This window comes from Vipera berus, assembly GCF_964194415.1.
Source record: "Vipera berus genome assembly, chromosome: Z".
In the NCBI taxonomy this organism is placed as follows: Eukaryota; Metazoa; Chordata; class Lepidosauria; order Squamata; family Viperidae; genus Vipera; species Vipera berus.
In genome coordinates this window covers 8,254,616-8,278,130 of record NC_138205.1, presented here as the reverse complement: position 1 = coordinate 8,278,130, position 23,515 = coordinate 8,254,616, and the positions used below count along the sequence as shown (strand labels likewise).

General features: G+C 43.8%; 1 protein-coding gene across 8 annotated transcripts; it reads right to left on the bottom strand.

Moving 5' to 3' along the window:
• Positions 1 to 200: 200 nt before the first annotated feature.
• On the bottom strand, positions 201 to 19,986 carry LOC308678238 (heterogeneous nuclear ribonucleoproteins C1/C2-like). Of its 8 annotated transcripts, none has more exons than XM_081345301.1 (9): positions 19,831 to 19,986; positions 16,034 to 16,059; positions 10,618 to 10,892; positions 5,471 to 5,585; positions 4,906 to 4,953; positions 2,086 to 2,246; positions 1,654 to 1,755; positions 699 to 856; positions 201 to 602 (listed from the first exon to the last, which is right to left on the bottom strand). In XM_081345301.1, the coding sequence occupies exons 3-9, from the start codon at positions 10,856 to 10,858 to the stop codon at positions 519 to 521; spliced, it is 909 nt and encodes a 302-aa protein (XP_081201427.1). In that variant the 5' UTR covers positions 10,859 to 10,892; positions 16,034 to 16,059; positions 19,831 to 19,986; the 3' UTR covers positions 201 to 518. The 8 variants fall into 8 exon arrangements, with proteins under 8 accessions (XP_081201427.1, XP_081201428.1, XP_081201421.1 ...); XM_081345302.1 differs by having other exon boundaries at positions 5,510 to 5,585; XM_081345295.1 differs by having other exon boundaries at positions 201 to 856.
• Between the last annotated feature and the right edge of the window lie 3,529 nt (positions 19,987 to 23,515).

Below are 23,515 nucleotides of genomic sequence, written 5' to 3'. Positions count from 1 at the left end.
CGTTCTTAATGTGTGCCAGTTGTGCCCACAGCAAAGAAAGGGCAATAGAGGTTATCTATCTATAAGAGGGGGGGAAGCCATGTGTTTAATACATAAATGAAAACACTTGCCAAAATAATACCTGCTAAGGACAAAGCACTTCCCCCCCCCCCGCCTCAGCCCAGACTCCACTCTCACCAACGCACATCAAACGAGCCGTCTAAAAACAATACGTCTTTTTTTATTGTTAAGTCAATAAAGAGGTATCAAAATTAAAAGAGGAAAAATTACAAGGGATTGAAACGGAACTAGAGGAGCCGATGAAGGGGAAGGAGGTGGAAAAAAAGGAGGAGGGGGGCAGATGCAACAGAAGACACAACATCGTAAAACACACAGGGCTGCAAAGAGGGAAGGAGGGCAGTGAGGAAGCAGCCAGCAAATGGGGGGAGAAAGAGGAGAGACCCGGGGGGCTGCGCGAGGCTCAATCAGAAGAACGCCGCGTGGGCCAAAGAGCAGAGAGGAAAAGTATGCCGGGGGTCTTAGGAGTCATCTTCGCCATTGGCACTGTCTCTGTCGTCTTCCCCTTCTTCCGGCTCCTTGTCGTCGCCCTTGATGGACTCCAACTGAGAGAGAGAAGGGGACAGGCAGAAGAGCCGAGTTAGCGAACCGGGAGAGCCGCCATCCTCACTCGAGGCTCTCTGCTTCCTCCAGCTTCGTACCTGGTCGTCTCCCCGGTCTTCGTTGTCATCATCGTCCAGCAGGTCCCCTTCCTCGGCGGAGTCGTCGGCCCCAGCCTCAGACTCCATCTTCACATTGCTCTCTTCTTTCTTAGTCGAGGTGGTGCTCTGCTCTTCCTCCGACTTGTCGTTCTTCAGTTCTGGGGAGGGGAGGGGAGGGAGGGGGCGGCAGAGAATCAGAAGGCTGGACGGATTTGGCTTCACCACCGTTTGGGAGTCCTTGCCTATTTCCTAGCGCTGGAAACCCCAAAGGGGGGGCCGGGGGGCGGAGGAAGGGTTTAACCGTTACGAAAGACGATCCAAACCATCCCACAAAAAAAAAACCACGGGCCAATAGTTAGCAATGCTTTGGGGGGAAAATAGCAGCTTCCGCAGTTCGCTCTGCTTGAAAAGCTGCGGTGGAAAGCTTTTCCTTTGTGCACGGAAGATGCCAGGGAGGCAGGTCCTCCGACAAAAGTTGGGGTTAAGAATTATCTTGGGAGACCGGAAGAGGTTAACGGGAAGGATTCTTAAGTGTTACAGCACGAAAAGCCCTATCGCAGTGGGTAGGCAAAACCTTGGCTCTTTTACGACTCGTGGACTTCAACTCCCAGAATTCCTGAGCCAGCCATGCTGAGGAGAAATGGAGAGGTTGCCACGCTGGCTCAGGGATTCTGGGAGTTGAAGTCCACGAGTCGTAAAAGAGCCAAGGTTGCCTACCCCTGCCCTATTGTAAACAGAGAAGCCCACCGGGTACCTATAAGAGGTCCCAAATTCCACCTGTCTGCTGGCCCCTTTCTGACATAAACTTGTCCACATCCAAACACGAATTTTTGTGATTCCCCAATTTATTTCTCCCTCTACGCCAATTTTTCAGGCCACGTTTCCTGGCATGCATCCCACGCAGCTCTCCAGACAGTTTTATCTCTCCCCTCCCGTCTTCCCCCCCCCCACTCACTTTGATCCTTCTCTATCTTCTCCAGGCTTTCCAGCAGAGAATCCACTTTCTGCTTAATCTGGGTCAGTTCCTTCTTAATGGCTTGCAAGTCATCTCCTTTCACTGCAATACAGAAGGAAAACGCCAAGTTTCAGCACCCTGGGGTATTCATAAGCATGAAAATACTCAAGGAAACGTATAAAAGGGAGATAAAAAAAATCTTTTTTCCCCCACCACTTTTTTTTTCCTAAAAACCACCCTCCCTTGTCAAAGAGGCATTGCAGAACGTTTCAGCGCGGCGGCAGCCAGATTCAAACGGAGGAGAGGCAGATTTTCGAATAACCCAATTTAAATAATACACAAAATCCCTCCTCCCACCCACCCACGCACGCACGCACACACACACACACCGGTCACGTTTGCTACAGGCCCTGCTCAACGTCCGACACCTACATTTCCCAGATTTGGAGGACGATCCCCGCTGCCCGCTCTTCGAGTTGAATCCGCTCTTTCCTCTACGAGAGGTATTGCCAGAAACCCGCTGGCGTTTGGAAGGGACCACCGCCCTGGCAATGGGGGGCGGAGGGGGCACTCGTGCTTGGTAGCTGTACATCCTAGGAGAATCCAAAAAAAAAAAAGGGAGGGGGTAGAAATCTAGCTTCAAAACCGCTTTGCAAATCCACCAACCTGCATCACAAGCAAATCTCTTCTCAGGTTTCTAAAAATACCTTCTTTTAATTAGATAAGCTCATTGAGGGCATTATGTGCTGCTTTCAAAACAGCACGGCTCTTTCTGTGGTACCCACACCAATATATCCATCGCCTAAAGGTGGCGATCAGAACTATTGTAGAAACAAAATTAAGAGCCGGAAGGGGACCTTGGAGGTCTTCTAGTCCAACCCCCTGCCCAAGCAGGAGACCCTGTACCATTTCAGACAGGTGACTGTCCAGTCTCTTCTTAAAAACCTCCAGTGATGGAGCTCTTATTATACCTTAAACTCTGCTCTTATACCTCTTCCTTCCCTCCCAAAACATTTAATCAAAATCTTCTCTTAAATCGGCTACCCGTTTTCTTCCTAAGTTTGGAAGACAAGGGATTCCGGAGATTTAATTCCATCGATCTAAAAGTTTGGGAGTTAAGGGGCACGCCTGGATACACGATACAAAGTAACTGGAGGAGTCTTAACAAAGGAAAGAAGATGAGAGCGTTAAGTTTACATTTAATGAATTAAGTGGAATGAATATGCTTGTGTTCCAACAATTTCCCTGTGTCGTTTTATAAATTAGAATCTGATGAATTGGATCTAGAGTTTGAAGCTAAGGTTTTGGGAGCAGGCATGCCGACCATCAGCGACCTTAGTTCTAAACTTCTGTTCTACAGCAACATTTCACTGGGAGGGGGTGTATGTGCAAGGCCTCAGGAAATTTCTCTGCCAGGAGGAGAAGTGGGGAGAAACGGGAGGGGAGTGGTGAGGGAAAGAGGAGAGGAAGAAGAGGGAAGTAGGAAAGAAAGGAGAAAGGGAGAAAGTAGAGAAGAGGGAAGAGAGGAGGGTGGATACAGTGAAAGGGGAAATAGACGAGCAGCACCCAAACTTACGTGTATGTATTTATGTATGGCGATATATAATACCTACAGCATTACTGATATAACAAATGTTACAATACTTGAAAAAATGTTTATATTTCATTGGTTACTTTGTGGTATATTAAAGGAACTGTGAAAAATAAAATAAAATAAAATAAAATAAAATAAAATAAAATAAAATAAAATAAAATAAAATAAAATAATAAAATAAAATAAAAAGGAAACTTCTCTGCCTCAAACCCAGCAGACCCCAGAGAGCTGAAGCAGCTTCTTGAATGAGAAGCAAATGTCTTCAAGGAAAAACAAAGAAAGTCCAGTTGCCTCCTGAAAAAGCACCTGTGGGAGATCCATGACCTAGGACAGGGGTAGGCAACCTTGGCTCTTTTATGACTCATGGACTTCAACTCCCAGAATTCCTGAGTCAGCATAGCATAGCTGACTCGGGAATTCTGGGACTTGAAGTCCATGAGTCATAAAAGAGCCGAGGTTGCCTACCCCTGACCTAGGATGACTTGAGTGTCTCCGTAGACTTTTAGCTATGCACTCCAGAGAATGGTTTGATAACACAACAAAACTGAAGTGTGCCAACTGAGACCGTCTACCGACTCAGAATGATCTATCCCAACAAATCTCTCTAGATCAGACACGTCAAACGCCGTGACCTCGCGCAAACCTATTGGGACAGTTTTGCCACTGCAAGCAATGGGGTGGGTGCGGCTTCCGGCCCTCGGGGCCGGCAGTTTGACACCCCTGCTCTAGATGTTCAAACCTATCTGAAGATGTCAGCAGAAAAAGAACTTCATCACTAAATTTATATCCTCCCTCAAAGCTGTGGTTCTTTCTCCGCCTTTTCCCTTTGGCTGAATCTGCAGGAAATTCAGCATTTCAGACATCTCACTAGGAGGGCAGGGGTAGGCAACCTTGGCTCTTTTATGACTCCCATGCTAGCTCGGGAATTCTGGGAGTTGAAGTCCACGAGTCATAAAAGAGCCAAGGTTGCCTATCCCTGGACTACCAAGGACCCATCCCTTTGAAGCACTGCCTCCATCTTCTTCCTCCCCTCCCACCTCTGCAGCTTTGGCAGTGGCCACAACACTTGCTATGGCTCAATGGGCAAAAATTACACTTCTGAGAATGAGCTATACACATCGATCTCTAGAAACAGGGGACATCATACTGCTCTTTAGTAGAAATGTTGAAAAGAGGGTATGATTGCCCGTCAGAAGTGCAATATTTTTTTTTGGCAAAGAACTGCATCTAGCCTTTCTTTCGAGTTGTGTCCTGAAGGTATGTATTAATGCAAAAAAAAAATTTTTGTGGGGCTAAGATAAAATCTAATGAACTTTTAATTAAAATTGAATACAGTATTTGTATTCTCCAGTCATGTGTTTGATAAATCTCTCAGTCGCGCTGTCTCTCTCTCTCTCTCTCTCTCTCTCTCTCTCTCTCTCTCTCTCTCTCTCTCTCTCATACACACACAAAATTTTTTAGGGTTCCTGTGCAATTGGGCAACAACCACAATGGGAGTTTTCTGGGAGCCACACTGAAGGCTTTGGGATTGGGGGGGGGGTAAATGGAGCCCTAAGATTTTTGTTCCTATGGCTCTGATCTCAGTTCAGAGCTGTGTGGACCCACCGGAGTTTTAAAAAACAAAACAAAACAGAGCAGAGCAACCTGACACCACATACCTGTCATAATAGTCACGCTGGAAGTCATAATCAAGGTCAAATGAAGACCTGAAAGACAAAGCACGGAACACACACGGTCAGGTCTAAGGGAGGCTGGGGACCCCAGCCCCCACTTCCGAAGGGCTGGGGAAATCACAGACAATCCTTTAAAGTTAAACTTATCAGCAGGAGGAGTCTGCTCACAGCCCAATATAGCAAAAGTGAAAGAGTTTAGTCACAATGCAAAAGTGAAAGCAAGCAGGGTCCCACCCAATTCACCCTTCCACCGCCACCCCTTACTTCAAAAAGCCATCTGCTGCTTGGCACTGTGATCCAACAGTTTTATCAGCCCAAATACATCAAAGTCACACTGCAGTTTCTTACAGTCACATGGATTGCAGACACACACACACACGCACGCGCACACACACACACACCCCATCTACAAACATAGTCAGATGTTGCATCTTGCACCCAGCATCTTGCACCCAACTGCTCACTCCAGGGCCCATTCCAAACCAGAGAAATTTTTAAAAGAAAAAGAAAAGAAAAAAGTTAAAAATAATGAAAACGTAAGGGTCCCAACCTGACTAGAGGGGACGGAGAAGGTGGTGCGGCTACTGACCCGTACATCTCTGTGGCCGATCTCTTCACCCCAGCTTTACCCCGGTTCAACTTCGGCTCCGCAGCCAGATTAATATCTGAACAAGACACAGAATCTCAGTTTGAAACCGGAGGATCTCCACAGGCTCTTGGAGAGACTGATGTTCTGCCGTACCAGGCAATGCAGCTTTTCTCGCCCAAGGAGAACACTCTTTTCCCAGAAGCCCCTAGATAATGGCCGAGGAATCTGGGAGATTAAAGTTACACAACTGGAGACGGCTGGCCGAACGTATTGATATCTACCAGCTGCCTTTTCTTATAGTATCTGGAAAAGGAAAGTGTTAGGCACGCTCTCAAGTATTCAGTTTACGGTCACTCATTCATACAGCCTGTCAAGGCATGCAGGTCTTGTAAGCCCCCCCCCCCTGCTTCCTACCTGGGTTCTCCAGATAGGCAAGGCTAGAGTAGACAACACACAGCCTTGATCAATGGCTGGGAAATATCGAGAGGGACACTCAAATCACTTTCAAACACCGAGGCGCAATCTGTTCTTTGGAATACACAGAATGCATTCATTCCCCCAGGGAATTTCGAGTAACAGCAAAACGTCATTTGTTACACTGTGCATTTGGTTCTTTCTCACGCCAGCCCACACAGCCAGCCCACACATCCGTTCACACTTAAGTGCTTCTTAACTAGGCTGCCAGCCACTAACTAGGGGGATGGAAGCTCTGAATGCAAAGGAGTGGGTGGGCTTCAAGACCCCTTTTATCTCCGACAGGCCCTACGTTGTTGATTCGCCCACACTGGCAGCTACTCTTGCCTTATTTTACACATCTGGGAGCTGTTGATGGGATTTCAGACAAACTTCCTTTGTCTGGTGACATATTTCCCATGTTTCCTTAGCTCCCGGAGGGGATCTTCTGAACAAGATTCCTGGTGTGTTTTTTGGGGTTTTTTGTCCTCCCTGCGTCACATGCCTGCTTCATCTTTAGCTATGGCAGCTTCAGACTGGTCTCACAAAAGTCCACCCACTTCTACGGGACTCTGCTCCACTTTTAAACGGCGCTGTTGTATACTTTAAGGTTTAGTCCAAATCTGCTTTCCATTTGCATTGTTCTTCTGCTGAGAATAACTTGGCTCTAACTTCTGCCTATATCAACAACCTAAGATATGCAGATGATACCACTCTAATGGCAGAAAGTGAAGAAGAACTAAAGAGCCTCTTGTTGCGAGTAATGAAGGAGAGTGAAAAAGTTGGGTTGAAACTGAACATTAAGAAAACCAAGATCATGGCATCCGGCCCTCTCAATTCCTGGCAAATAGATGGGGAAGAAATGAAGGTAATGACAGATTTTATTTTCCTGGGCTCCAAGATCACCGCAGATGGGGACTGCAGCCAAGAAATTAAAAGACGCTTGCTCCTGGGGAGGAAAGCCATGGCAAATCTAGACAGCACACTAAAAAGCAGATACGTCACCCTGCCAACAAAAGTGTGTATAGTCAAGGCTGTGGTTTTCCCAGTTGCAATGTATGGCTGTGAAAGTTGGGCCGTAAGAAAGGCTGAGCGCCAAAGAATTGAGGCCTTTGGACTATGGTGCTGGAGAAGACTCCTGCGAGTCCCTTGGACTGCAAGGCGATCAAACCGGTCAGTCCTAGAGATCAACCCTGACTGCTCTTTAGAAGGCCAGATCCTGAAGTTGAATCTCAAATACTTTGGCCACCTAATGAGAAGGAAGGACTCGCTGGAGAAGAGCCTAACGCTGGGAAAGGTTGAGGGCAAGAGAAGAAGGGGACGACAGAGAATGAGGTGGCTGGATGGAGTCACTGAAGCAGTAGGCGTGAGCTTAAATGGACTCCAGAAGATGGTAGAGGAGAGGAAGGCCTGGAGGAATGTTGTCCATGGGGTTGCGATGGGTCGGACACGACTTTGCAACTAACAACATCATCTTCTGCCTGACTACCTTTCAAATATTGGAAGTTACCCTTGTAATCCATGCTTCAATCCCAGCAAAACAATTCCAGCTTTTCAAAACATTATGTTAAGTGGCCACTACTCTTCTTAAATTATAGAGCCTTGATCCAAAGTCAAAACCTCAAATATACTCTGCCCAGAACTGAACAGGCCAAAACTGTACTTTTCCTGATCTGGACAGCAATCTTTTCCTAAGGCAACCTATTTATGATAATGCTGAAGCAACCACATTATTGTCTCTTACTCAGCATATTATCATCCAACAGATGCCTAGAACTTTTTTCCATGTATACAATGAACTGCTCTTCCCAAATCTACGTGTGATTTTGATTTAGTGTTTCAAGCATGTTCCTTTCTGAATTTAATCACACTACTCTTGGCCTTGTATCATCAGTAAATTAGATCAGCGTTGCTTTATATGAAGGCGGGAACAGAAGTAGTGAATGGAAACTCAACAAGGAGAGACCCAACCTTAAACTAAGGAGGAATTCCCTGACAGAACAATCAGTTGCCTCCAGAAGTTGTGGGTGTTCCAACATTTAATATATGTATTTATTGTTTTTAGTTGGGCATATGTTTAATTTTCTTTTAACTTTTGTATTTTTGTATTTTTATATATCTGCCCTGTTCACCGCCCTGAGTCCTTCGGGAGAAGGGCGGTATATAAATAAAATTATTATTATTATTATTATTGGAGGTTTTTAAGAAGAGACTGGACAGCCATTTGTCTCAACATGGTATAAGGTCTCCCGACTGAGCAAGGGGTTAGACTAGAAGACCTCCAGTATCCCTTCCAACTCTTGTCATTCTGTTATCTAAAACGTTTGTAAATTTTTAAGAACTGGGAAAGCCTTGGAGGCCACAGATTCTAATCCAAATTAAAGTAGCACTAGTACTTATGACTTATATACCGCTTCGTAAGAGCTTTACAGGCCTGTCTAACCGGTTTTACAGAGTCCGCGTATTGCCCCCCAACAATCTGGGTCCTCACGTTATCCACCTCAGAAGGATGGAAGGCCGAGTCAACCTTGAGCCGGTCAGAATCGGAACTCCCAGAAGTCAGCAGTGAATTAGCCTGCGGTACTGCCTTCTAACCACTGTGCGACCATGGCTCATCTAAGTCTAGCATCCAATGAAGAGAGCGCCTAACATCTTCCTAACACAGCGCCTAGCAGCAGGCCTGCAAACATCTCCTTCCGTGTGGAGGCACGACACCCAGTTCATATCCTTGACACGCTGCCTAAAATGGGAGCCGAGAGGTGAACCATCTGGAAGCTATACAGGCCGACAGGTCTGCCATCCGAAAGCAGTCATGGAGCGGAGAAACAAATACAGGTAGTCCTCGATGTACAACAGTTCACTTAGTGACCATTCCAAGTTACAACGGCAATGAAAAAAGTGACTCATGACTTGTTTTTTCACACAAGCGTTGCGGCATCCCCGTGGTCACATGATCAAAATTCCAACGCTTGGTAACTGACTCATACTTAGGACGCTTGCAGTGTCCCTTGGGTCATGTGATCCCCCTTTGGCGACCAGCAAAGTCAATGGGGAAGCCAGATTCACTTAACAACCACGTAGCTGACTTAATAACTGCAGTGCATCACTTAACAATTTAACTCAGGGGCCTCAAACTCGCGTGACGTGTTGCGATGTATCACAACTCCCCCCCCCCCCGGTTGCTGGAGCTGGGGTAGGCACAGCTTCCGGGTGACGCCTCCGGCCTGCGGGCTGGCAGTTTTGACGCCTCCGGTTTAACTGTTCAATTAACAACAGTTGGCAAGATTGTAAAATGAGGCAAAACTCATTTAACAACAAATGTCTCACTTAACAACAGAAGTTCCGGCTCAATTATGGTCGTAAGTCGAGCACTAGCCGTACTTTCTTGCAAGCTATGGCTTATCACATAAAAAGCAAGGGCAGTTTGGGGCTGAAAGACCTGCTTACTTAGCAGGAGGAGGATCTGCTGTGTAGCGTGCTAGTAAACACAATATTTAGAGGCTCAGTTTACATAGAAAACGCCCTTTGTCGCTGAAGAAAACAGTAGGTCAACTTGAGCCTCTGAATGTTATGTCTATCATCTTTCAGAAGCAACTGGCTAAGCAGGTGGTGAGAAAATAGGCTTAAAAACCTTCCTGGGGGGGGGGGAGGGAGGTGTTGGGATATTGAGCAGGGAAAAATAACAGCAATATTGTCTTCTGCTGGCAGGAAAAACAATGTTGTCTTCTGAAAAGAATGGGAAAAAAAATCCTCTTCAGCAAGGCTTGAGCATGTCTGAACTAGAGTATGTTTTTGTATCTGACATTAATAAGTCCCAACAACTGTTGGGAAGTGGGGAGGGAGTTTTTCTTGAAAGGGGGAAAACCATGAATTTCTTCTGTTTCCAACTTTATTTATTTTAATATGTCAAACGTGGCAGGCCAGATGATCTGAAAACACCTGTGAGCTACTTGTGGGCTTATTTTGCGGAACGGTAAATAGCCAGGCAAGGAATTAATCTGTGTTCTGGTGGTGATGAGATTTTAGTAATTTGGTTTCAGACAAAGTCCACCGTTCTTAAGCGTTGTCTCAGTGAAGCAAGACCTTAAAAAAAAAAAGCCGTATGTGCGTGCTTTTCTCTGTTTCCAGGAAAGATGTAAATCAAAGTAGAACACTGCCCGTTCTTTGAATTTATCCTCTTGTCCTCCAGATCAAGACAAAGACAGGCCAAGAATAATATCTCCGTTTAGATAAAGAGTTCTGCATCGTCAAATCTGCTTTCTGTGTCTGGTTTGTCAGCCCGATCAGATCAGAAATCTACTCCGTAGGACGGTTGAAACTACTCCCCTCTCCAATATTTAATTTAACTGCTTGCACCTTTTTTTTTCACTCACCATTTTCTATTCCTACAATACCAGAAATCTCGTAACAGGGGGGAAAAAAAGGCTGCAATACATATGTTGTTTACACAGGGAACAGCTGGGCTGTTGAACAAGGCAAAAGGGAAAGGCTAGAACAGGGGTAGGCAACCTCTATGCTGACTCTGGAATTCTGGGAGTTGAAGTCCACGAGTCATAAAAGAGCCGAGGTTGCCTACCCCTCGGCTAGAAGAACCGCACCAGCAATTTCACTGGGATGAAGAACAGAAGAGCCAACCTGGGAAGTCGGCTACTTACCAAGAACCTGGCCGGCTATCATCCTGCCATCCTCTCCCGCTACTGCAGAGCGGGCGTTGCGCTCATTCACATACTGCACAAACGCAAAGCCCTTGTGCACGGAGCAACCCACAATCTTGCCGTACTTGGAGAAGATGGCTTCCACGTCAGATTTCTTGACCACGAGGGTATTGAGGTTTCCGATGAAGACACGGGAATTTAGGGAACGGGGATCTGTCTTGTTGGTGACGTTGCTGGCCATAGCTCGCCCACGAGAGCAGAAAACGCTAACCTTGCTGCCCCGGCCAGGCAAAGGGAGAAAAAGATGGTCAGCAAAAGGAAAACGACAGTCAAGATTTCACAGCTTTCACATGTATAACCAACTGCAAAGAAAAGTACAAATGCACACATCTTTTTGGGGGCGTTCATCTGCCAAGTACCACTTTCTCAGAATGAAAAGCTACCAGCGTGAGGCGTACTGGGAAACCTCAAGATTCATCCTCCTAGGGATATTTCGGCAATAAATAAAAAAAAACACGTTAACAACACTTGGAGAGAGAAAAAAAAACTTTCCTGAAAAACAAAAATTAAGAGAATTAAGGAAAAGGGAGATATTTTTTACCATTAGCCTACCATAGTCCACTAGCTCCGAAAACAGATGCATGAGAATCGGACAGACCAAAATAATTTTGTCTAAAAGATGCAATGGCCTTCAGCACAAGTCAGCTCAAACTGCTTTCATTTCCATTTTTTTCCCAGCATCAAGCATCTTTTAAACAATGCCAACTTTACTCCTACCTTAGATCTGCTCCCAGCAGCATTGTCAGGAAAACACAATCTGCCATTTTAATATATGCTTTTGTCAATACAAGCAATGGCGTAGGTAAGATAAATGCAAGAAGCCCAGCAGAGTTCAGTTCAGAAGCAATTAAGTACTCCTTATTATCAAGGGTCAATCTTCCCTGATTTCTTCTTAAAATTGAGATGAATCTATAAATGAAATGTGCCTAACATCTTCAGGGCGGCACGTTCTAACCTCCATCTTCAATGGAAGGAAGGACATTTTGCCAGGAATTCTAAAAAGACTGCAATCCAAATCCAAATTAGGGAAGATTTACACGCAGGAGCTAATTATCGCAAGTTTCTGTCCACAGATTTAGGCTATGTGTCAGGAGGGTGCTGCACTGGTTGCTTTGTACACGGCCATGTTCACTGTCACATCCATAGTTGCACTTTGAAAGCTTTGGCTTCTGGTTACGTGCAGAAGCTGTGAAGATCAGAAAAAGCGAGCGGCCTCTTTAAGGTGCCGCTGACAAGACTGTGCGGATGCAAAGACACGTACCTTCTTGTTTTGGAATTCAAATACCTGTACGTCCCTTTTATGCACTAACGGGAAAGAATGTATTTTATAGGATTTTGGGAAGCCACCCAAGCAAATGACTGCTGGAACTTCACTCTTGTGCAACCTCAGGGGAGGCATATCTGGTTGCAGTCTAATTTTGGCAAGGGCCTAGAGAGGCACTTTCTTTATCCATATATTGTATTCCCTTTCCCCTCAAGCTGCTTACAGCAGTGGTCCCCAACCCCTGGCCTGCGGACCAGTACAGGGCTGCGGCATGCCAGCAACTGGTCCGCACAAACAAAAAAAGCCTCATCCGTGGGATGGAAGCAGCACACAAAACCAAGCCCCCTCCGGTCCACGGAAACACCTCTCCACGGAACCGGTCCCTGCTGCCCGAAAGGTTAGGGACCTCTGGCTTATAGGGCAGAATCGACAATAAAATGCAAAGGCAGCATCGGTTTGCCAAGACTCTCAACTTTTAAGGGCAGGACAAAGTGGAGGATGGAAGGCTCGGCTTTGGTTGCTGAGGTCGCCAACCTTTTTCTGCAACCAGGTTCCCAGAGGACTGCACATTCTCTGCCGGTCCAAACTCTCGGTCCCAGCTAATGAGCACACACAGCTATCTATCCAGATGGAGTGGACAGAGGCACATTTAATGCAGGTGTACACCCCACAGGAACTAAGGTCAAGAGCACAAGGACAAGTGAAACAAGATTAAAAGTAGGAAGAACTTTCGTTGCCAGCATTTTCATTTGAACCCTGTGGCTAGTCCATTTGACAAAGGCTCTTTTTCTCTTTGCTGCCTCTGACTTATCCCTAAACATTGAACCACAGCTTTGATTTCACCCATATGTAGACGGGATTAAATAAATCCACTTAAGGCCTCTCTCTCCTCCACTCCGTATCTTGTGCTTCAAAGAAACCACGTTCTCATCCCTCCAATGAAAAGAAAACTACACCTCCCTTCTTCTGTTAAAAAAAACAACAAAAAAACCCTGTATTTCTCTTCAGTTTCTGCAAAGGCACAGGTGGAATGTTATTTTCATTTCTGCCGGAATTCTAATTGAGGTAGGAAAGAGAAACCCACCTCTTCCTTCAAAGCAGGCCTCACTGCAAATTTAGCTAAGCCTTGGGTCAGCCTGGCAAAAATCTGTAAGATGAATTAAAATCCTAGGCAACCTCAAGTGGTGGGAACTGTTTCTTTATGGGGAAAAGTCTTTTCGCATTATTTATTTGTGGGGGTCTACCTCTTGCCTTTTCTCTAGGACTTCAAGGAGACCTATGTGGCAGTTCCACCTCCAGGTTTTACTGAAGATTGTAGAGTAGATCAGACTTAGAGAAGAGTGACTACTTTATAGATGTCCAGTGACTGATGTAGACTCTATACACAAGAGACAAGAAATTCTGCTCAGGGAGCCAAACATTTTGAATGGGGGAAAAATAACAGGTAATTTCTGTCCCCATACATGACAATGCTGAACATGCCAATCTGTTAATACGTTCAAGAGCCTTGGTGGAGCAGTGGGCTAATGCCTCCTTAAGTAACACCAGCTGCCTGCAATTAGTGCAGGTTCGCATCCCACCAGGCTCAAGGTTGACTCAGCCTTCCATCCTTCTGAGGTAGGTAAAATGAGGACCCAGATTGTTGGGGGCAATTAAGCTGACTTTGTAATAATGCCGCTTGAGGGGGTGTGTGAAAGCCCTAATAAGCAGGCATATACATAGAATGAAGGCTACTGCTAAGCTTGTAAGCCGCCCTGAGTCTTCGGAGAAGGGCGGGATACAAATGGAATTTTTTAAAAAAAATCAGAATCTGCCTTCCTATAGTTTAAACCCTTTAATTTAAATACTACATTCTGGGATGATATAGACCTTCTGTTTAACTTCCCAAAGAAGTTTTAACTTCTCAAAAATAAAAAAAACCCATTTTCTGCAGCCTCTCTTCACAAGATACAGAGCAAATGAGTTTGGCCACTAAGCAAAACTTTTAAGCAGCTAGTCACTGTGATTCCATTTGTCCAAGAAAGTAGTAGTAATCCCCCAACTATTGTAAAACTGAATCCATGAAAACAATATTAGAAGCTAAATGTTTTGCAGGTTTATTACAGAAATTGTTAACAAGTACCCCTTATGCTAAAAAGCCTCTACCACTGGTCAATGAAGATGATGGAAAAGATATAGGCCCATTTAGAAAAAATCTACCTGTTCTTCCAATAATGTCCTATTGTTAAGATTATAACATTTTAAGATGTCTTTCCCAAAGAAAGGACAAGCATAACTGATTCACTGTTTGTGACTAGTCAGAGCATCCACGGAGTTCCTATAGAATTTTGTTTTCTACGTCAGGGGTTTCCAAATTTGGCAACATTAAGACTTGTGGACTTCAACTCCCAGAATTCACTAGCCAGCATGGCTGGCTGAGGAATTCTGGGAGTTGAATCCCACAAGTTTTAACGTTGCCAAGTTTGGAACCTTGTATTACATTATAGATTTCTTGCATTCTGAAACTAGCAAGTCTATCACATTTCCCACAGTATATTGGTTAACATTACATTTATTGTTTATTACACAACTTCCCAAATTGAGAGCCTTAATTGCTTCTATATTTCCTTCTCTTTTAGCTTTATGTATATTACAGCAGATAATTAGTGCATTTTGTAATATTTCCAAGTATTTAGAAAATCTCGGGGACTGCAATTGCATTATTTTATAGCTATGTGCTATGAAATTCCAAGAAATTTGTACCCTAAACAACTCTGAACTAATGATTTTTTTTAAAAAAAATGGGAGACCATTTAATCCAGTTCTAGAGTCCACTGATCTTCAATATATTTGTCTTTTCCCAAGATCAATCATCTCTGTTAGCAGCTAGATCTACACATTACAGGTAATCCTTAACTTACGATCACAATGGAGCCCAAAATTTGTCGCTAAGCAAGGCACTTGTTGAGTTCTGCCTCATTTTATGACCCTTTCTGCCACAGTTGTTAAGTGAACCACTGCAGTTAAGTGAATCATGCAATCATTAAGTGAACCTGGTATCCCTCATTGACTTGTCAGAAGCTGGCTGGGGAGGTTACAAATGGTGATCACCTGACCCCAGGACAATGCAACTATCATAAATACATGCCAGTTGCCAAGAAGCCTGAATGTTGATCATGCGACCACGGGGATGCTGCAATGGTCACAAGCGTGAAAAACGGTCGTAAGCCACTTTTTTCAGTGTGGTTGTAACTTTGAACAACCACCAAACCAAGAGTTTTAAGAGTTGTAAGTCACAAGTCTACCAGCCTGCTGTTCCATAATGCTCCCGAAAGGACATTTTACATATTTTCAATGCCAGGTTTTGAATAGCGCCCTCACACTTCAAGCAAGACCTTTAAGAGGGGATGGCCTGGAATGAAGCCAACGCAGCCCCTTACCATCAGCCAAGATGGGTATGCCCCTGCTCCATGCAAGGCTCCGCTGGTAGCTGCCTCTGTTACTCCAGACTGGGCATCCATGACGGCGCTTGTAAGGGGGAGGGATGGTGTAGAGGGGAAGACCAGGATGGGAACTGAGAGGGCATGAAGGGCCAAATTGGGCATCTGACCAAGGAGAGGCCATCACTGCTAGAGAGTGATCAGCACCACAGATATAGTGCAGCAACAATTGAAAAATCGAATAGAAATAAAATATTAAAAATTAAAAATAAAAAAAAATAAAAAAGCGTAGGAACTTCCTGAGTTGTTCAAGTAAATTCTGGAGAGGTATCAGAGTCTGTTCTTGGCAGCCAGGCGATCAGTGAGGGAGGGGAAAAAAAAGAGTTAACGTGATCAATCCATTTAAAAAAAAAAAAGTTTTAAAAACCTTGTGTTTTTCCCCCCCCAAGGGGTTAAAAGCCCAGAGTCAGTTAGGATCATTCAGAAAAACTCCATTTTCATCTGGTTAAAAATCAGCATTTTTTTTAAATCATCACCATCAGCAACACATCATCATAGTCACAGTCACCACCATTATTGCAGCAATAATATCAATACGTTAACTAGTAACAACGATAAAAAGGAAATCAGTGGAAAGGCAGGAAAAAAATGGAAAAAAATTGGAATAACTTACTGTAGCTGAAGATCAAAAAAATCTCACTGTAAAAAAACAAAAATAAAAATAGCCCAGATTAGAAAAACGGGAGGTGTAAAAAGGTCAAAGTCAATAACGATTTTTTTTTTCTTTTTCTGTCCTTTTTCCCCCCCACTTTCAAGCTCTCATTCCAGCCACGGCAAAACCTGGCAGAGGAGAGTTCCTGGCAGAAAATAATCCAAGCCCTTTTGAACACCATTTCATTCTAAAAATGCCTAAGGCAGGCCAGCTCTTACGAGGCTAAAAGTTTCTTCCTCTAACCCAGCTGCTGCAGGGGGGGGAAAAAAAGGTGATTTTTCCCTCCCAAAATTACATTTTTCAATCCAGTTTTTTTTTGTTTTTGCTTGAGTGCAAAGCAACACTGGGCCACAAAGGCACCATTTTATTAAAATAACTTGTACTGAGACAGTGGGAGGGGGTGTGCGTGTAGTGGGTTGGGTAGGGGTTTAAAAAAATAAAAATAAAACAAAAAACAAGCTGAGCGCCAGTGAAGGAAGGGTTGGGGGTTTTCTCCTTGCTGCCCTGTGAAAGGAGAAGGGACAGGATGAGTCAGGATACCCCAGAAACTTTGCCCACATCTCCCAGTTTCCCCCACCCCAGAGAACACCAGCTTCTAGTCCCATGTGGCTACCCCAAGCTCACAGCAGCCGCTCAGGTGTGATTAAAGTGCTACCTTGATCTTGCCATTTCTTTCTGTTGCCAATGAGAGTCGTGCTGGACGACTTCAAAGTTACCTGCAAGCTTGTGATAGGTAGCTCATACAGATCTCTAAAGCAAAGTTGAGGAAAACTGAGCATGTGCACCTTTTACTTACACACACACACACACACACACACACAGAGAGAGAGAGAGAGAGAGAGAGAGAGAGAGAGAGAGAGAGAGAGAGAGAGAGAAAGAGAGAGAGAGACAGAGACAGAGACAGAGAGAGAATAGAATCAAGGGAACAGAAACGAGGTCTATACGAAAAGGGCATGCACTGGTCTTCTGCTAGCTTCTCATTACAATGGTAAAAGTCCCAAGCAATAGAAATTTCTAGAATTCAGATGTCAGCGCACACACACACCCCGCCCCCTTTTATCTACCTTCCCACTCACCAACCACTCAAATGCCAGGTAATTGGGGTAGAGAAGTCACCTATCTATGTTGTCATTCTTACCCACTTAAATTATTAATTTCGCTTTTCCCTGACATCTCCTCAGTGCTGTTTTCTCTGGGGGAGAAACAGCCTATCTTGCAAATGATCAATGCGATTCCAAATGCAGCAAGGTGCAAGCTTTAAGAACAAGCCATTTTGGAAAGAGTAATGTGTAAGTAAACCTAAGTCTCTACTCAGATGATCAAAAAAGCTTTTCCAGATCAGCTTACACAAGCTGTTGACCAATTCAAGTTGTGTGCGGCAGTGGGATCTTTCCTGACCGTTGGGACAGATAGGTTTTGGTTACAGAAAGCTAGGCAAAAAATTAACTTCAAAAATTGCAAAAGGGTGTACAGGAAGTCCTCGACTTACAACAGTTTGTTTAGTGACCGTTCAGTTACGACGTCACTAAGAAAAGTGACTTAGGACTGATTTTCATACTTACAACAGTTTCAGCATCCCCAAGATGACAGGATGAAAATTCAGATGCTTGCCAATTGGTTCATATTTATGACGGTCACAGTGTCCCGGCGGTCATGTGATCCTATTTTGAGACCTTCTGACAAGCAAAGTCAATGAAGAAGCGAGATTCACTTAACAATCACTTAATAACTACAATTATTCACTTAACAAATGTGGCAAGGAAGGTAACCCAGTTGTCAAGTTGGTAACCCAGTTAGAGTGAATCTGGCTTCCCCCATTGACTTTGCTTGTAAGAAGGTTGCAAAAGGGGATCACACGACCCTGGGACACCATCATAACTATATGCCAGTTGCCAAGTGTACAAATTTTGGTCATGTGACCATGGAAATGCTGCAATGATTGTACTGTAAGACATTTTCAGTGCTGTTGCAACTTTGAATGGTCACTAAACACATGGCTTTAAGCCGAGGACTACCTGTACACAGTGTACCCAGACTGTTCTTAGGTTATTGCATTACGGTTCTACCTCCTATGTTCCAACTTCCATAACCGGATTGGTAGCAAGGTAACCTAGAGCTGTGTTAACACAAGCAGAATTCTTGTATCTGGGCCATCTACAACCATAGTTTGAAAAGTATTGACATGGCTTTCTTGCCAAGACACTGTCTTATTATGAAACAAGAACAAAAAGAAGGGATTGTGGCTTTCAACATGAGACTAATCAATAAGCCTGCAATACAAACTGCTTCCCAAACTTTAACTGCAAGCAAAGCGGCAGAATAGCAGGGTGCAAAATATTCCACCCGTCGACTGGTTTTCAAAAAATTGCACACCTCCTCCTAAATCTGACACTGGTGTGAACTGGATCAGGTAAGTTTAAAACATTAAGCACAAGTTCAACAAAGAAATGCATTAACAGTTGCATCATTTTAGTTGGCAAATACAGCACAATCCCTTTCTATAAAAAAAAATAGCTGAGTAATTCAGAAAACTTGCCTTTGCTAAAAATACAAAGGCCTTTCAGAAGCTTGTGTCACTTATAGAAATCAGCATGGAAAACTTATCTTTTTAAAAAAAAAATTACTATTTTTTGTTAAGTGGGAGCAAATTCATAGGAAAGGCAACTGCATTTGTTTACACTTAATACATTTATACTCCTAAAAATGCTAATATACTTGTTTCAAAACGAACATGCATTACCAAAGTGCCAAATCCTTAAAATGTCTAGGATAGTAATACATGAAATAGTATCTATTTTTATTGCTCCAACCAACGCATTAGATAGCTATACAACATAGTATACGAATTCGGATTGCTTTTAGGCATTTTACCATCCACAAGTCAGCCTTGCAGCCTAGTTAGCGTGTAAGTGCTTTAAAAAAAAAAATCTGCCAAAGTCACAATTTGATAACGGTAATAAATTCATATTGCCTTACCAAGAAATATCTAGGTTTTTGTTTTTTTACAAACATGGTGACTGTCTGCCACTACCTTCTTCTAAGGTTTTTTTTTTAAAGTCAGTTTTACAACCCTGGGATCTCCTGGTGGTCTCCCATCCGAGGATTACCTGGATTTGTCAGTGCTTAAGTTTCCTGAGATTCAGGTTGCTGTTCCCACCTGCTGAGGCATTTGGCATCTTGTTTTCCTAGACCTAGACTGTCAATCCGGATTAGATGAATAAAAGCGGCCCTGAACACCAATAATAGTCAGGCCAGGCACCATCCACACTGTGTTCCCTGCCTAATCCAGCAGCCATACCTGCGAATGGGATCTGCGCGCGCACCTTACGCGTTTTATACATTTCAGACAATATAACTTCCATACGCGAATATTTTTTTTTCACCACCCCACAAACGCATAACGTACACAAACACGCAGACGGACACACGTTTTCCTCTCTTTCGCAAAATGGGAGAACCATTAAAGCAGTCTTTCTTCTCTACCCCCCCCCGTCCTTTGTGCCCAGCATAATGGTCTCTCCCAAAGTAACCAAATACTCATCGGCTTGGACGATACCAATAAATTGCATGGGGGGGGAATGGAGGAAGAGGCGCGAGTCCAGAAGACCGGCCAGGGAAAAAACCACCGCGGAGGCCCAAAACTGAGGGGGCGTGTGGGCAATACCATTATGCGAACTCCCCTCCCCCACAAGCGGGGGAAAAAAAAAGAACCGTCGCCACTCTTCCCTCAGGCGTTTTTCTTCAGGCAACGAACTCACCGGGAGGCCCCAGATCCAGCACACTGCCGCCTTGCTTATCTAAATGTATAATTTTGCAACCGTACACCGCTTCTCCCTCTCTCTCACAGCTACGCTCGCTTCATTCGCGCTCCGAACGCCTCACAAAATGGCGCCCCACCTGCCCTCTGCGCCGCGCAGCCGGGTCTGTCGGGAGCTCCGCCCACTCTTTTTCACCACTCGTCCGCTCTCTTAGGATGTGAGTCTTCTACCCCGGGCGCGCTCATTGGCCACCGATCAAGCGCCAAGTCAATCAGCGCACAGCGAAGATGGGCTGGGGGAAGACGAAGTAAGCTGGTTCGATAAGACTGAGAGGAGGGAAGAGGAAGGAGGGAGGCTCCAAGACAGGATAGGCTATATGTGCTGTCACTCAGCTCGCTGTGAGATTAGACCACGGGACTATCATATTAACTGTTTCCCTCAGCTGCAGTGATTTCCCTGGTCGGCAGTTCTTTTTAGTCCCACCCATATCCAATGCTAGCTGTATCTATGGCTAGAATTCCCTTCAATCATTTTAACTGCATTGTCATAGGCTGCTATCGAACTACCAATAATATCAAAGGGGTCTCATATTAAAGAGGGGAAGTGTTGACGTAGCTCTTAGCGACTGACGTAAATGAATTCTCCAAGCCCATTGGTCAATGCTCCGCGCAGCGTCACTCCTAGAATCCAATTGACGTCTATCAAAAAAAACCGCGGGTGCAGCGTCCCCGCCTTCCGCTAATTAATGCTCGCCCAGAGCTCAGAGCCGCATTTTAATTGGCTGGTTTAAAAATAAAAAAAACACGTTTTCTTTTATTTCTCCCTCAGTTTTCTCCTTGTTGTTGTGTTACAAGGAAGAAAAATAGGCCTTTTATAAGAATGGAATGGAATAATTGGAATGGAACAGAATAGAAACGTTATTGTCACTTTAAATCATGGGTCTTCAAACTCGGCCCTTTTATGACTCATGGACTTCAACTCCCAGAATTCCTCAGTCAGGCACACTGGCTGAGGAATTCTGGGAGTTGAAGTCCATGAGTCATAAAAGGGCCGAGTTTGAAGACCCCTGCTTTAAATGTACACTAATTGGCACACATTAAAATGAAATTTCATTGCGCTCAGCTCTCAAAAGGGTAATCACCTCAATATACACTACATAAACATGACAAAAGATTATGCATATACCCCAGTGGTGGGATTCAGCCAGTTTGCACCACTTTGGCAGAACTGGTAGCTAATTTTTTGTAGCCCCAGGCCCAGAAGACTTCCAGAAGTGACATCCACACACACAACTGGTTGTTCACGTATTTGAATCCCACCACTGATATAGCATCACATATATGACGCAGCAGTAGTAGAGCAGACGAGATGATTGTGCTGAAAAATTGCATCGATTTCTGCTAAAATATTTTTATAATGTACAAAATAAAATAATTTTATTTGTCAAATTTATTTGCCGCATGTCTCATCCTACAACGATAAAAAAGAAGAAATGAAAAGAGTAAACAGGACAGATGGAGGAACATCTGTAAGCCGCCCTGAGTCTTCGGAGAAGGGCGGGATATAAATGGAATTAAAATTTAAAAAAAAATAAAAAAAACCATCATAGCAAATAGTTGCAGAAACAGGAAGTTGAATGGTGTGTTAAATGTGGTTGGCAGGCGTTTGGCCAGCTAAGCATAATTTTCAGTGAAGGAGAATATTTGTAGCTCAGGGTTAAAATGAGGGGGACCTTGGAGTTCTCTGAGTTTGCTTGTTTTCTTGCAGACGTTTCAGGTGGTCTTAGGGATTCTATGGATGGGCTGTTTACCAATGGGTCTTGGGCAATTTCTTGACTGGGGTATTGCTTACTTGGTTGTTGGTTGTTGGTTAACTCCAGGGCTTTTTTTCTCATAGAACGCTCAGAACGGAGTTCCGGCACCTTTTTTGGATGGAACCTTGTAGGGTAGGCAAGGCGGGTTGTATGACATGTGTGAGTTCCGGCACCTTTTTCTTTTACAAAAAAAGCACTGGTTAACTCCAAGGTCAACTTCAGACCAACAACCAAGTAAGCTGTAGATTAAATCATGGTTTAGTGTATTATACCATTCGGTTGGATGTCCACAACATTGGACACTGCAATAGTCAATCACGGTTTAACAGTCTAAGAGCCAGAATAGTTATGGCTTTTTGTTTTTAACTGCTCAATCATTGTCATTTCTTCAAGATAGACCAGACAAGGGCGCCAGAGTTATGACCACAATTGAGCCCCTAATCTGGCTGTCCATGGTGTGTGCAATAATTTACGCCAGCACCACAGTCCAAAGGTGTCAATTCTTATTCGATCAGCCACTCTTAGTGCCCATCTCTCACACTTATACATCCTTATAGGGAAGATTTGAGAGGAATACAAAAACCGATTTTCCTTTATTTATACCTCTTTGTATGGAGTTAATTGATCAGGGCTTTAGGGGGCAGTATTGAGCTATACCTATTGTCCCAGACCCAGACTAAGGATTTAAAGGAAGTCTTTCCAACTTCCTTAAACACATAATCCCTTTGGGTCACTGAGCCAACAGATTACAGAGCCAAGAAAGCAACTAAACTCTTTTTCAATCCATATATTTCCTCTAGGTAGTTTCCTTAATATATTTTTTAAAATCTGCACATCTTTTTTAACTTTCCGAGCCCAGAAAAAATGATATAAAGGTTTTTCTTTAATTTTTCTTTAATTTAATGGAGAAAAGCTTCTGATGCTTCGTAATTACAATGATAACTTTTAACATTGCATCAAGACACAAAGGCATTCACTGAGGCGACGTAGCAATTTTCCACAACTACCCACATAAAAGCAGCCCGGCATCAGGGCTCGGAGCAGTCAGAAGATATGAAACTGCTAAGTTTGGTTTCAATCTTAGAATTAAATTTTCTTCTGACCTCAGAAGGAAATTCTCAAAGCACCTGGGTCGTGTTACATGTTTGGGATACTTGAAATGGCAATTTTGAACTTGGGAGGTTTTGAGGTCCAAATATTTTGCACATCCTTGTTTCAGGTTTCACATAGGATCAGCTGTAAATTTACGCTGTCCAGTCATTTAACTCCAATCCAGGAACTGACTTACACAGTGGAAGAGTCCCAGATGTAATCTGGCAAGATTAGTCTCTATTAAAGACAGAAATAAAGCCATGTACACACAGACAAAATTTATTATTCTAACAGTGTTTTTCAGTCTTGGCAACTTGAAGATAGGTGGACTTCAACTCCCAGAATTCTCCAGCCAGCATAGCCTTCATCTACTTGTCTATTCCTTGGCCAATAAAGAATTCTAATTCTAATTCTACATTGGCTGTCCACCTTTACAACCCCTCTTAGCCTCATGTGCAACCACTATGAGTTTGTAAATTCTGGACTATGTATCCCGAAGGAAAATAATATAAAATATAAAATAATATGAATTCTGCTGGATGAGGCCAATGAACAAGTCTATCCATTATTCTGTTCACAAAGTGCAGAGACTTTGGGGTGTTTATAGCTACCTATAGCACTGTCAGAATATTTTCCTTATATACTTTTCAATAAATGTAAATGAAAGGGTGATGAAAGATTGCATAGGCAGTAATAAGGCTATTTAAAAAAAGAAAAGGCTGGTTTCTGTATTATAAATAAATGAGCATTTCACGTAGCAAACCCTATGTAAAGGAAGCC